This window comes from Muntiacus reevesi, chromosome 2 (genome assembly GCF_963930625.1).
Source record: "Muntiacus reevesi chromosome 2, mMunRee1.1, whole genome shotgun sequence".
NCBI lineage: Eukaryota > Metazoa > Chordata > Mammalia > Artiodactyla > Cervidae > Muntiacus > Muntiacus reevesi.
Window position 1 is genome coordinate 261,261,005 of NC_089250.1, and position 13,507 is coordinate 261,274,511.

The 13,507-nt window shown below is 51.1% G+C and overlaps 1 protein-coding gene across 1 annotated transcript; it reads right to left on the reverse strand.

Annotated features, from left to right (window-relative positions):
• Positions 1-93: 93 nt before the first annotated feature.
• Positions 94-10,761, reverse strand: FBL (fibrillarin). Its single transcript, XM_065920589.1, has 9 exons — positions 10,651-10,761; positions 5,181-5,351; positions 4,990-5,091; positions 4,806-4,900; positions 3,668-3,838; positions 2,305-2,437; positions 1,189-1,301; positions 278-423; positions 94-195 (listed from the first exon to the last, which is right to left on the reverse strand). Exons 1-9 carry the CDS (start codon positions 10,658-10,660, stop codon positions 171-173), a joined length of 966 nt encoding a protein of 321 aa, XP_065776661.1. The 5' UTR covers positions 10,661-10,761; the 3' UTR covers positions 94-170.
• Between the last annotated feature and the right edge of the window lie 2,746 nt (positions 10,762-13,507).

Sequence of the window (13,507 nt, forward strand, 5' to 3'; positions counted from 1 at the left end):
GTGGGAACGCTCGCCCCCACCACCACACGGGTGGACCAAGCGGGCAAGCGCCCTGTAAACAGACGTCGTCAAGCAATCAGCGGCAAACGGAGCGACTGATGAGTCTTTTAATAGAAAAACAAACGTGTAACAGTAGCAACACACTCTGGCGATCCAGATGGCGCTGGGCTTCAGTTCTTCACTTTGGGAGGTGGCCTGAGAGAAGAAAGTGGACTTAGAAGAGCCCGTCACCACTTTGGAGCACTCGTAACAAGTACTGATGGGGCCTCGTGCTCACCTGTACACACCCACGACCACAGCATGGTCTCTTTCGTACGGCTCTAGGGTCAGCTGCTCCTGGGGCTTCATATTCTCTTGCTGCATCTTTTTCACTTCAGAGGCAAAAACGGCCTCGGCGGAGGCTGTGGAGTCAATGCAATTAGCCTGCAAAAGAGAGCATTTGAAGTCTGAGGCAAGCTTTGGGATATTCCCCCCTTTTTGTGCTTCTTTAAACCAGCAGAATTTGTTTTTATTGAAGACTAGGCTTTGGAAATGTACGGAAAGACTTTGTTAGAGAAGTTTTCGATTCGGTTTGTATTTGGAACAGAAATCCTTCAACAGAACCCTATTTATCTAAAAGCTAGTGTTTAAATTTTACTTTTTTTTTTTTCCTCCCTCCTTCCTTTTCTTTAGGAATTATGCAACTGAGAATTCCAAAAACAAACACAGCAAAAGAGAATGGGAAATCTGGTTGAAGTACTGGACACGCCTCTGAATTCAAAAGAAGATAAACTTTTTAAAGATGCACCTAGCATTTATCTGTTGTTTATTTTATACCAGGTTCTGTTCTAAAGATTCTACATATACTGAGAAGTGTAGTCCTTACATCAACACTAAAAGAGGACTAATATTGCTATTTTACAAGTGAAGAAACAGGCATATAGATTAGATAACTTGCCAAAGACACAGCAAGCTGGAATCCAAACTCAGATACTCAGACTCAGTGATCATGCACTCAACCATTATAGTCTATTGCCTCCTTAAATTCTGTGGTTTTCAGTTTTGTAGAAATTTTTCATTATGTTCTATTCAATTGGGTGGCTTATAGGGAGCTGAGAATACACTTAATCAGGGTTGTTTTGACCGACTGCTTGGTAGTTACAAACCAAGAAGATATTGCCACCCCATAGACTCCTCCAAGCTCCACACCTTAATGGAAATCACAAAGTGTCCTCCGTTACGCAGGAAGGTGTGGGCATTCAGGGCTACAATCCGGGTCTGGTCTGGCTGGGCCACGTCGGCAAAGATCACATCCACCATTGCTAGGGAGAAAGAAGTAGCAGTTAAAAGCTGGACCCACTTAATCTTCCCAGCTCCTCCCATGGGGCCTGAGCTCTGACACCAGCAGGTTCCTGGCAGTCTTCCCTGCCTCCAGTCTCACCTCCCCCCGCAATGATCCCCCACCCTCCACAGTGCCCCCAAGATGGGTCCAAAGCCCACAGTTACACCAATCATTCATTCCTCTTGTAAACCATATTGCCACCTACTCTGTGGCCAGCCCCGGGCCGGGCGTGGGGGGCACAGAGACGAGTCAGACCTGGACCCTGCCCTCGAGACGCTCCCAGGTCTGGGGGGGGAGACAGACACGTCATCAAAAAGGCGAGTAAAGGTGAGCACTTACAGGCAATCGCGTCTGCAGGATTGTGAAATGAAAACAAGTTGCAGGACAGAGGTAGGGTATATGCACAGGGAAAAAAAACTCAGGAAGAAAAACTTAAAAAAATGAAAATATGGTGCAATGACTTTTTTAAAATCAGGAAAAGTCGACATCAAATTGTTCAGATCAGCTACCTCTGGGGGTACTTTACAGGTGCTCAATTTTTATACTATGTTTCTGAACTTTTTTTAAAAAACCAAAGTTATTAATATTCACAATGGGTCCCTCTAGGTGTGCTTTCTGGGTTATGATCTCACCAGAGGATGCTGATGACGACCTCTGAAGAAGGTTTTTATGCCTAAGTGAGGGGTAGCATAAAAGATACTGGGTTTTGGAGCCAGGCAGGCAGGAAGTACTCGGTGGGAGGTGGGAGTGTCAGGAGATTAGAGGGAAAGAGGTTGGCCCAAGGACCCAGATAGCTGGGTCCCTGAAGCGGAACCACCACCTCCACCTCACCTGGCTCCCCAGACCATTTGCATTTCTGCAGATTCAACCTGTTCATCCACTCCAATTCCATCCAAATCAGGACTCCGGGGGCCTCCTCGAGGACACCTGGAGTGGCCTGTCTCACACCTTCCCCTCTCCCAAGCCAACCCTAGACCCCTCACCGATGAGCATGCGGTATTTGTGCGGGTGCCGAGCATCTTCAATGACAGGAATAATGTTGGTCCGCTTCTTGGCCAAGTTAATGAGGTCACGGCCAGAACGGTGGGAGAACTCAACTGCATAGACCAGACCATCCTAGAAGACATCAAAGTCAAACAAAAATAACAATGATAACTAGTTCTCCTGTATGGAGTGCCTACTATGGCCCATATACCGCATGCAGCTCTTCAAATTCCCAAATCAAAACATTACCATTTAATGACCTGTTATCATGATGTGTGTGTGCATACTAAGTCGCTTCAGTCCTGTCTGACTCTTTGCGACCCCACTGACTGTAGCCTGCCAGACTCCTCTGTCCATGGGATTCTCCAGGCAAGAATACTGGAGTGGGTTGCCATGCCCTTCTGGAGGATCTTTCCAACCCAGGGATTGAACCCATGTCTCTTGCATCTCCTACATTGGCAGGTGAGTTCTTTACCACTAGAAGCACCTGGGAAGCCCTTGTTATCATTTTACAGATGAATAGGTCCGAGGTTATTCCATCCTACTTTGTCTGATCTGATAGCCCAGGCCCTCAGTTCAGGCTTAAAATGAGAAAGCTAGAGCATAGAGATGACATAACAGCTAAGAATACCTGCACTGGGCCAGACACTGCTCTAGGCACGTTACAGGATTTAATTCATTTATCATCACAATCACCCATTTTCCAGAGGGGCACACTGAGGCTGAGAGAGAGCAAGTACCTGCTAAAAGCCACTTCACTGTTAAAAGCCTGCACCAGAGTCTGGGGTTTTTAACCATTAAATTACACACCCTCTAGCCTCATAGCCAAGTGAGGAATCATGAAGTGAGATGTCTGGGTGCCCTCTCAACAGGGAGGCTGTCCAGCCGCACGGAAGCATAGGCCCCCAAACTGACAATCTCCTGTTTAGAGAAACCAGAAGCCCAGATTTGAGGGGTATCTTTTTTTTGGCTGCACCACATGGCATACAGGATCTTAGTTCCATAACCAGGGATGGAACCTGCACCCTCTGCAGTGGAAGTGTGGAGTCTTAACCACGCTTAACCACGAAAGTCCCAGAGGGGTAGCAATCAAATCAAATGTACTCTCGGCTCTGGCCCCCCCAACATTGGTTACCCCAACACCCAAGCCCCTTCGCTCCAGGCCAAGAACTCAGGTGTGAGGCTGAATGGAGTTCTGGAGACCATGTGGTTCAAGCACTCCTTTCGCGCACAGGCATGGTGACCAGGAAGGGCCTGGCTCCAAGCCCCTCGGTGCAGGGAGGCAGCCAGGGCCTCTGCGTCCAGGCAGGGGAGGGGAACTTTCCCTCCCTCCCACCTCTTCCTGTCCCTCCGTCTACTCACCGGGCCAACAATATCAGAGACGTGGGAGACGGTGGTGCCCGAGGCAGCCCCAAGGTAGAGCACCTTGGCCCCTGGCTTGATGTGGATCTGGTCCACCCCACCCAGGATCGCAGCTGCCAGCTTGGAACGGAAGGGGTTCCAGGCACGGTATTCAATTTTGTCATCTCCCTCCTGCACCCGGAGAGATGGGGGTGGAAGTCAGTGCCAGGCTCTTCTGCAAGACCCCTCGGCTCTTAACTGTCAGGCCCTCAAAAGGGACTGGGCGCCCAGTCCTTGTATGAGAAACAAATGAGTATACACATCTGTGACCACAACAGGCAGGCCTGCGCTCTCGTGGGGGTTCCTGACTCAGGGAGAAGGGGCAGCGACGGGAACAATAAAGACAAGATCATCCCAGACAACAGCAAGGCAAGACCTCCGCGTTGGTTCTGCCAACACTGCCTGTGCCGCCCCCGAGCCCAGAAACTGGGCAGACACTCTGAAGGGGACAAAGGCCTTGCCCCCAGGAGTGAGGCCACGCTGAACGGACACACACGGAACGGAGCAGTGACATGTGCTCAGGAGAAAGGTCAAGTCAGGAAGGAGCGCGTGACGTCCGGGGAGCAGGGCGCGCGGGCAGGTGGGGATGAGAAGGGGGCGGCCAGGAGAGCCCGGGAGGGGGAACTGCCCGAAGCTGACGGCTCACTCAGGTCAATGAGGAAAGGAGTTCCAGGCAGCACGGAAGCCTGCAGAGAGGTCGTGAGGGCTGCTTCTGACAGATAGGGCGGGGCAAGGGGGCTCGTGAGGGAGATGAGGGGACAGCAGACCAGAGATGCTCGTGCTGACACGGGACCGGCCCTGCCTGGAGCGGGGAGGGACAGTGTTCCAGGCAGGGGGAGCAGGGAGGCTGTGGGAGTGGCTGGAAGACGTGTGGTTAGGGGACGAGGGAGACAGCACGTGCAGGCCCCCCAGTCACAGAGGACCCAGGACTTGAACCTGAAGCCAGCGTGAGGTCACGGAGGTGTCTGGGGAGGGGAGCATGTGATCTGACTTGTAGCTTAAGATGATCCCCAGGCTGTCTCATGTAGGATGGACAGTGGGGGGCAGGGAGACCAGACTGCTGGTGGCCCTGGCGGCTTAGCCAGGCATGGGGTCTCACCGAAATCGAAACTCTCTTCTCTCCGTAAACGGATTCCCCAGGGACCAGGTTCTTGGTGACCAGCGCATCTTCCTTTCCTCGACAGATGAAGACGCCTGGGGGAGGGGGTCAGAGCGGGGTCAACACCCCATCGGGGCACCACCCCACCCCTAACCCTGGCGGGCTCCCCGCCTTCCTCACTCACCCTCATGTCGATGGGGCTCTACCATCACATTCTTCCCTGATGGGTTTCCTTTCTTTCCTCCCCGACCACGACCCCGGTTGCCACCAGACTGGAACCCGCCACCTACAAGGCAGAGACGCGGTGAGAGCAAAACCCCATGGGGGTTCCCTCCCCACCCTAGCCCCCAGCCCGGGGAGAGCCCAGTCCATCACCTCTTCCTCCTCCTCCTCGTCCACGGCCCCTGAATCCACCTCCTCCGCCACGACCTCGGCCCCCGCCGAAGCCTCCTCGGCCTCCACCGAATCCTCCACGGCCGCCGCCGCGACCTCCGCGGTCACCAAAGCCACCGCGGCCACCGAAGCCGCCCCCGCGGGGGCTGAACCCTGTGATGGAAACAGAAATAGGAATCATCAATGGGGCCATGGAGTTTGAGAAGTTACTTCTACAGCGAAGGACTCTGCTCAGGAGAGAAATGTGTGCACATGCACACCGGGAGAGATGCCCACACGTGTCCACGGCAGAACCAACAGGACTGACCTGAACGTCCATCGGCAGAAGGGATGAATGAGACTCGGACCGTTCACAGCCATTAAAGAAAAAAGGTTAACAGCAACACAGGTCAGATAGAAGTCTCAATCCCAGTAAGTGAAAAAGCAAGCCCTAGAAAACCACGTCTGACACAACATCCTTTATAAAAAGTCCAGCCACAACCAAGACCGAACAGCACTAGTTGTGTTGGTCCAGGTGATGACCCATGCACCCTCCCCTTAGGGAGACAAAGGGCGTGGTATACGTGAAGCTGAGTATCAGGTCTGGGGAGGGTGAAACTATAGGGTGAGGATGAGAAGGAAAACAGGTAGAAGCAGATTACCGTTAATATTCTGCTTTCCTTAGCTGGGGAGTCAATTCACAGAATCTGTTCTGTTTCCAGTATTGATTAGTCTGAAGAAGAGTATATGCCATGTGTGCCCATGCGCTGTGGCAGGAGGGTCCCCCAGGCCCTGAAACTTCTTCATGCTTTCCCACTCGGGACCTTGTGTATGCCAGAGAAGTGCTAGCCCCAAATCAGTGGGGGGTCGGGGGGGTGCGTTTGGCACCCCATCTTTTCCTGCTAACTGGTCCCCCTGCTTCTAAACACACACAAGTCTCCCCCAGCTTGGTGTTGGCAGGGGAGCAGTGAGGGGGAAGCAAAAACCAAAAATTGTCCTTTATGGATGGGCAACAGCTTAGCAGTTTACTTAGGGTTTGTCAAGAAGATGAAAAGTTTAAAGGAAAAAAAAAATTCAGAGAGACTTGATTTTCATCACTTTGGGAGACAGCAAACATTGTTTGCTGAGCCCAAAACAATGTCTGAAGCAGATTTCTCCTGGTGCTCACAGATACAGTATCTGACCTCTGCAATGGCTTCTAAAGCTCTGCTCTACTTTCAGAAAAACGGAGTTATCAATCATTTGTGTGAAAATCCATGCTGGTTTCAAATGACCTCCCTTGATGTAAACTATTCAACATTAAACCTGCTAAAGTTTTTGCAAAGGTGTGTTATATTCCTACCCTATGAAGGCTTCATTCCTCTTTCTTTTTTTAATTTTTTTTGGCCACCCCATGCACCACGTGGGATCTCAGTTCCCGGACCAGGGATCGAACCCGAGTCCCCTGCCTCGGGAGCTCTGAGTCTCAACCACTGGACTACCAGGGAAGTCCCCACGGAGGCTTCAGTCATCTTAATGGCGTTAAAGATGAAAACAGAGAACTCTGAAGAGCTAGTCCTAATTTAAGTGTTAAAAATGAGCTGGTTTCAAACTCCTACCTGGGAGCTGCTGACCTCTGGTCTCCTGCTCCCTCTGCAGTCTCCTGCCTACACAGCAGCTGGTGACTGACCTTTTCAGAACAGCCAATCAGCTCTCACCATTCCCCTGCCCAAACTCCTTCAAAGGTTTTCCATCACATTCTAAATGAAATCACAATTCCTTTTTTGGGCTTCCAAAGTCCTAAGTCAGTGGGTCTCCCCCTTGCCCCATGCAAGCGATTCTGAGTAACTGTCTGGGATGGGGGCCCAGGCATTGGACTTTAAAGTTCCTCAGGTCACTCTAATGTGTGGCCCAGACTGAGAATCACCACACTGGCTTTGCTGACTTTCCTGACCACACTCTATGCTAGGTCCTGTGTTCTTCCTCCCCAAGAACAAACTCCATTTCCAGCTTCGACACCCTTGACATCTTCTGTTCCCTCTGCCTAGGTCCTGAGGACACTGTCTGACTCACTCCCTCCACTGCATGCAAGTCTCTGACCAAATGTTCCTTCCTCAGACCAGCCTTCTCTGGCTACCTGGCCTTTACTCTGCTTTCTTTTTCTTCCTGCCAATTATCATACATGGCATTTTAACAATTATCACTGCCTCTTCCCCACTCCCCCCACTGGAATCAACTCCAAATGGACAGGGATGGTTGTTTAGGTCATCACTGCATCCTGCAGGAATATGGGCTCCATGAAAATTAAATGAGCTGTTTACTGATGACTCTTAAAGCCCTGGGTTCTGCCTCAAGAAGAAAGCACTCTCTCTGTTCATTCAGGAAGCAGGTGATCGGATGGTGACCAGAGCCCCAGTCCCTCCCCTCAAGCAGCTCATGGACTGAACACAGGTAGATGGCCATTCCATCCATGACCCTAGGGAGTAGACAAGGTTCGCGGGTGTCTTGAAAAGTTCACCCGTAAAAAGGAGATCTGGAAAATAACACAGTGCCCACCTCGTAAAATTGTAAAGATTAAACGACAACACACAAAAAGCGCTTAATACACTGCCTTACCTGCAGTTTGAATATATTATTCAAACTCAGGGGAACAAGTCTCTCCTTCCTACTGAGGGGAGAAACCACCACGCTGAAGAGACCCTCAACCCAGTCGTGACAAAACAAAGACCCAGAAAGTGTGGGCATGGCATGGGGCACAGTATGCATGATACTCAAAACATCTTAGTCCATTTCAGTTCCTGGAGCTCTTAGAAAGATGGACTGTACCCACTCCTCAGAAAAATACACACTCACATACTTTTTTTTAAATATAAGTTTTGGTTTTGAAGCAGTTTTAAAACTTCTCTTCTGAAACAGATCACCGGCCCAGATGGGATGCATGAGACAGGTGTTCGGGCCAGGTGCACTGGGAGGACCCAGGGGAATGGGGGGGGGGGGGGATCGGGATGGGGAATACATGTAACTCCATGGCTGATTCATGTTGATGTATGAAAAAACCCAATGCAATGTTGTGAAGTAATTAGTCTCCAACTAATAAAAATAATTGGGGAGAAAAAAACACAAAACTTCTCTTTTGCCACAGCCTTCCCCATCTCCAAACTGGCACCCCACCCTTCCAGTTACATACGCCAAAACCCTGAATTGTCCTTGGCCCCTCTCATGCCCACATGCAAACTATTGGCTCCATCTCCAAACCATATCCCCAAAGGGTGACAATCTGTCAACTAGGTCCACTGCCACCACCCTGGTCCGAGCCACATCATCCCCAAGTAGATGACAGCAACAACTTCTTACTGCTCTTTCACTCTTGTTCCCCTAAAATCTTTCACACAGAGAAAGAAGGACCCTTTCAAATGTCGTAGTCAAGTCTGACTGCCATCATATCCTTGCTTGAAATCTCCCCAAGGCTTCCTCTCTCAACCAGACTAAAATCTTTGCTAAAGGACTTCTCTGGTGGTCCAGTGGTTAAGAATCCACCGACCAATGCAGAGGACATGAGTTGGATCACTGGTCTGGAAAGATCCCACATGCTGAGGGGCAACTACGCCAGTGCTTAGAGAAAGTCCGAACAACAGTGAAGACCTGTACTCAGTCGGGTCCAACTCTTTGTGACCTCACGGACTAGAGTTCGGCAGGCTCCTCTGTCCGTGGAATTTTCCCACCAAGAATACTGGAGTGGGTTGCCATTTCCTACTCTAGGGAATCTTCCCGACCCAGGGATCAAACCGGTCTCTTGAGTCTCCTGCACTGTAGGAATTCTTTACCACTGAGCCACCTGAGAAGTCCCAGTGGAGATCCAGCACAGCCAAAAATAAATAAATAAATAAAAATCCTTGCTAAACAGCGGACCCCTGACAACTTCTACAACTTCTTATCCTAACGCAGTAAGGGCAGGGTTGGGAAGAAGGTGTAGCCTTCCACTCCTGGGACAATCAGACCACAGGATGCCTGTGGGCTTGCCAGGGTCTCAGGTGGGAGGCACACCGCCCGGCACTTCTCACTTCACCAGCACATCCCCAAACACTGAAGGGAAAGGGAACCTGGGAGGGGGCATGGAGCCACAAATTCCACTACCCCCGACCAGATGACCCCATTTCTCCACAGGTCGAAGGGGAAGGAGGAAGGAAAAAAAGAAAATCTGTACTAAGAAACAGACCCTTTCTGTCATGGTGGAAGACTTCCTCAACTCCAGGGGAGCAAGTTGTGGGGAGGAGGAAGGAATCAGCCTGATTTATAAGAGATGAGACATCTGGGGAAAAGGACCCTAATTTTGTTCCCCTTGATGAGAATGGTAAAAATAACAATTAGAACCAATACTATTATACGTCAAGCACTGTGCTATACGAGGTATAATAGACAAAATCTAACTATGTGAAAGTTTAAGGTGTACAGCCTGTTCAGCTAATACACATATATTGCAAAAGGATTACCACCGTGTGCTATTTTTTCTTAACATGCTCTCACTAAATTAGAACTGGGCGCCATTTTATTGATGAGATAACTGAGGCTCAGACAGGTAAAGCGACTTGCCCAAAGTCACACAGTGAGTTAAGCATAGTTAGGATTGAAACTCTGAACTGAGGCCCTTCTGCTGTCAAAGCAGGGACTCGCCTCACTCCACTAGGAGGGAGGTGCGGAGGGCTCATCAGAATCTCCAGTAAAATCGCAATGAATAAAGCCACTCACGCCCTGTGATCACCTCCCTCCCCCACCCCACAATCCTATACTCGGTGTGTGAAGTTTCACCTCACTTCTCACCGCAGTTGAGGATCACTAGGCTCCGGATCTCCACTCCATGCTTAGGGATCCGCCCCCCTCGGGAGAGTAGAGAGCGAGAAAGTGGGCCAGAGAGGTCCACAGACTATCAAGTCAGAATACTAATCTATGCGGCTCTCTCCGAGAAGCTGGGTTTGAAGTCAAGGGTACTATAGCTGCGGCAGCGACAGGGGAGGATACGGGGTCTTAAGAGGATCCAGTCTCTGGGCCCAAGATCAGGGACTCTTCCGCCTCGCGATGAGGCCAAATCTCCAAATTCCACGCCCAGAGATCCAAGACCCCCGATGCCTGGATCTAGATTCTGGGCAGCACCCTCGACTGCCGCCCGCGGCCCAATATCCAAGACCCCCTAATGACGGCCTCAATGAAACGAATTCCAGTTCAGGACATCCCCAATTTTACGCCCAAGACCCTCGACTCACGACCGTGACCTCTGACGAGTCAGTCAGTCACAAACCTCTAGACCAGGAACCCGAACCCTAGGCTCAGGTTCGCTCATCCCCACGAGAGGCCGGAACAGGACCCTTCCTCACAAGAGAGTGCATCCGGGGCTCAGAACCCCTGCCAGCCAGGCCAAGACCCCGCCCCTCTGTTCCCGCCTGGCACCCCGCTCCCCGCCGAGTTCCAGCCCTGACCCCGACCCCAACCCGGGCTGCACCTGGTTTCATAGCGAGCGCGGAGCTGCGCGCCTCAGGTGTCGGCGGCTTCCCGGGCTCCACGCGACTGGGGCTGACGCACGTGGAAAGGAGCGCAGGCGCGCGGCGGCGTACACTGCATGACGCGACCACGCAGCCCCGCCCCTCGGGGGCCGCAGCCCAGCCCCGCCCCCAGCGCCCGCTGTGGGCGGGAATTTTTGAGCTTCTCAGGGCTCCGCCCCCTCGAGCGCCCTAGGCGCTACCGTGACCTGGGCGGAGATCGCTACACGCTTCCCGCTTCCCTTTCACAGGTGCGAGCACCCCAGTAATCAGGAAGTGAAAATGTAGTCCCTAAGTCCTGCCCGACTCTGCGACCTCATTGACTGCAGCCCACCAGGCTCCTCTGTCTGTGGGATTCTCCAGGCAAGAATACTGGAGTGGGTTGCCATTCCCTTCTCCAGAGGATCCTTGCGAACCGGGGATGGAACCCTGGTCTCCCGCGTCGCAGGCAGATTCTTAACCGTCTGAGCCACCAGGGAGCCTGAGTAATCAGGGCTCATCCTCAAACTTTCGCAGGAGCTGTGCCCTTTGCTTCTCTTCTCTATTCCCAGTTAACTCCCTAAAATTCCCTCTACACTCAAAAACCTTCCCTAATCCATTTCCATCCCCAAGAACAAGCGCCGGCTCTGGACTCCATTCATACATTGGAAAAGCACTTGTTGTGTGCCTGAATGTACCAGGCACTCTGTTCTAGGCATTGGGAATGCAGCAGGGAACAAGACATAGAAACTCTGGAGCTCATCTTCCGAGGAGGGAAACAGACACCAAACAAGTTAGTAAAAACACGCTGAATGGTAGAAGGCCATAAGTGCTTTGGAGAAATAAGTGCTTTGGAGACTGGTGTTGGGAAGAGCGGTGAAATTTCTTACAGGGTGGTCAGGGAATGCATCCAGTGACTTTTGAGCAAAAAGCTAAAGGAAGTGAATGAGGCATGCTCCTGTCTGGGGGAAGAGAGTTCCAGGCAAATAGGATTGCATGTGCAAAGGCCCTGCGGCAGGAAAGGTAAGGAGAGTTGCAGAAACACTGAGAGATGTTTTTCAGGCAGAGTGAGCAGGGGAGAGTGGGAAGAGATGAGGACAGGGAGGTTAACAGGCAAATTGTGTGGGGCCTTGGGGTGAGAACTTTGACTTTTACTCTGAGTGGGATGGAGGGTTCTGAACAGAGAAGGGATGTGATCTGACCTGGGTCACTCTGGCTGAATGTGGGAAACAGAGTGAGAGATAGAGGTGGGAGCAGGAAAACCAAGGAGGGGCCTGCTGCGGTGGATCAGGCAGGAGACAGGAAGGACCAGATCAGGATGCAGGCGGAGGAGGGAACAAGGAGAAGACTCTGTATTAATACTGAGAATTTTGCACTTTGTAATTTTATAACTTGAATATTCATCCTCATATTGATTCCACAAAGCAAAACACATGCTACTATGAGCATTAGTAACAACCTCCAGGAGAATCCACTGGTCTGTTCTGTTCATTGTTGTATCACTTTGTATCCAGAACAGATACACAGTGGGTGCTCCCTAAATGTTTGTTGAAGGAATGAATGAACCTGTGCTGTCTTGAGTTCTCTGTGCAGGGTGTTCTGGAAACACTCCTGAAAATCTGTTGACATATTAAGATGGAAAATCTGTGGAGTCTATGCTGCATTTCCAGGAACTATGTAATATTTCAAATGGTTCCAATTCAGGGTAGTGTTACCTACTACTCCTGGATCTTACTGTTTGCCTTCCAATTAAAAATAATTTTTTTTTTTCTAAAGGATGAAAATCCAGGATGTCCCTGGTGTTCCAGTGGTGAAGAATCCATGCTTCCAATTCAGGGGGTGCGGGCTCCATCGCTGATTGGGGAAATGAGATCCCATGGGCCTCGAGGTACAGCCACAAATGGGAAAGAAAAATGGATGACAATCCTCAGAGTACAGTGCAGGCTCTCTTCTGGAATCCTGGCACCATCTCCTGGCTCTGAGGTATTGCATCTGCCAACTTGCTCTGCAGACCTGAAATGGGTACTACCAGTGAGTAATTGGGCTTCCCTGCTGGCTCAGATGGTTAAGAATCTGTCTGCAGTGGGTTGGGAAGCCCTGGTGAAAGAAATAGCTACCCACTTCAGTATTCTTGCCTGAAGAATCCCATGGACAGAGGAGCCTGGTGGGCTACAGTCCATGGGGTTGCAAAGAGTTGGATACGACGGAGTGACTAACACTTTCACTTCCCTTTTCAGCGAGTAATTGGGGTTTGCCAGGTGGTGCTAGTGGTAAAGAATCCACCTGCCAGTGCAGGAGACTCAGTAGGCTCAGGTTCAATTCCTGGGTTGGAGAGATCCTCTGGAGTAGGAAGTGGCAACCCCTCCAATATTCTTGCCTGGAAAATTCTATGGCCAGAGGAGCCTGGTGGGCTACAGTCCATGGGGCCACAAGAGTCACACATGATGAGCACACAGTGAATAATTAGGGGGGTACCTGCTACTCTTGTGCTGGGGGCACAGTGGTGACTGAAAGAGTCCAGCCTTCCTGGAGCTGCCAGTCCCTGGTCCTCTGACAGTGGTGGTTCAGAGGGGTCAGGGCCAGAATGGGGGTGGGGTGGGGACAGTACAGGCAGAATGGTCAGGGCTGGGAGAGAGGAGGCATCCCTGGAGGGCTTTTCTGCATGTCCCCCCACGCCCCCTGAACCTTCCTTTTACCTTTCTGCCCTGATCACAACCTAGTTCTCCCATGAAGACACACCTTTCTATGCAGCCCTTCTAAGCAGAGGCTCTTTCTCTTCCTCAGCCTTCATGCTCACTGGGCCTGTAGATGAGATAAGCTCCTTGTGGCTACTTCTAAACC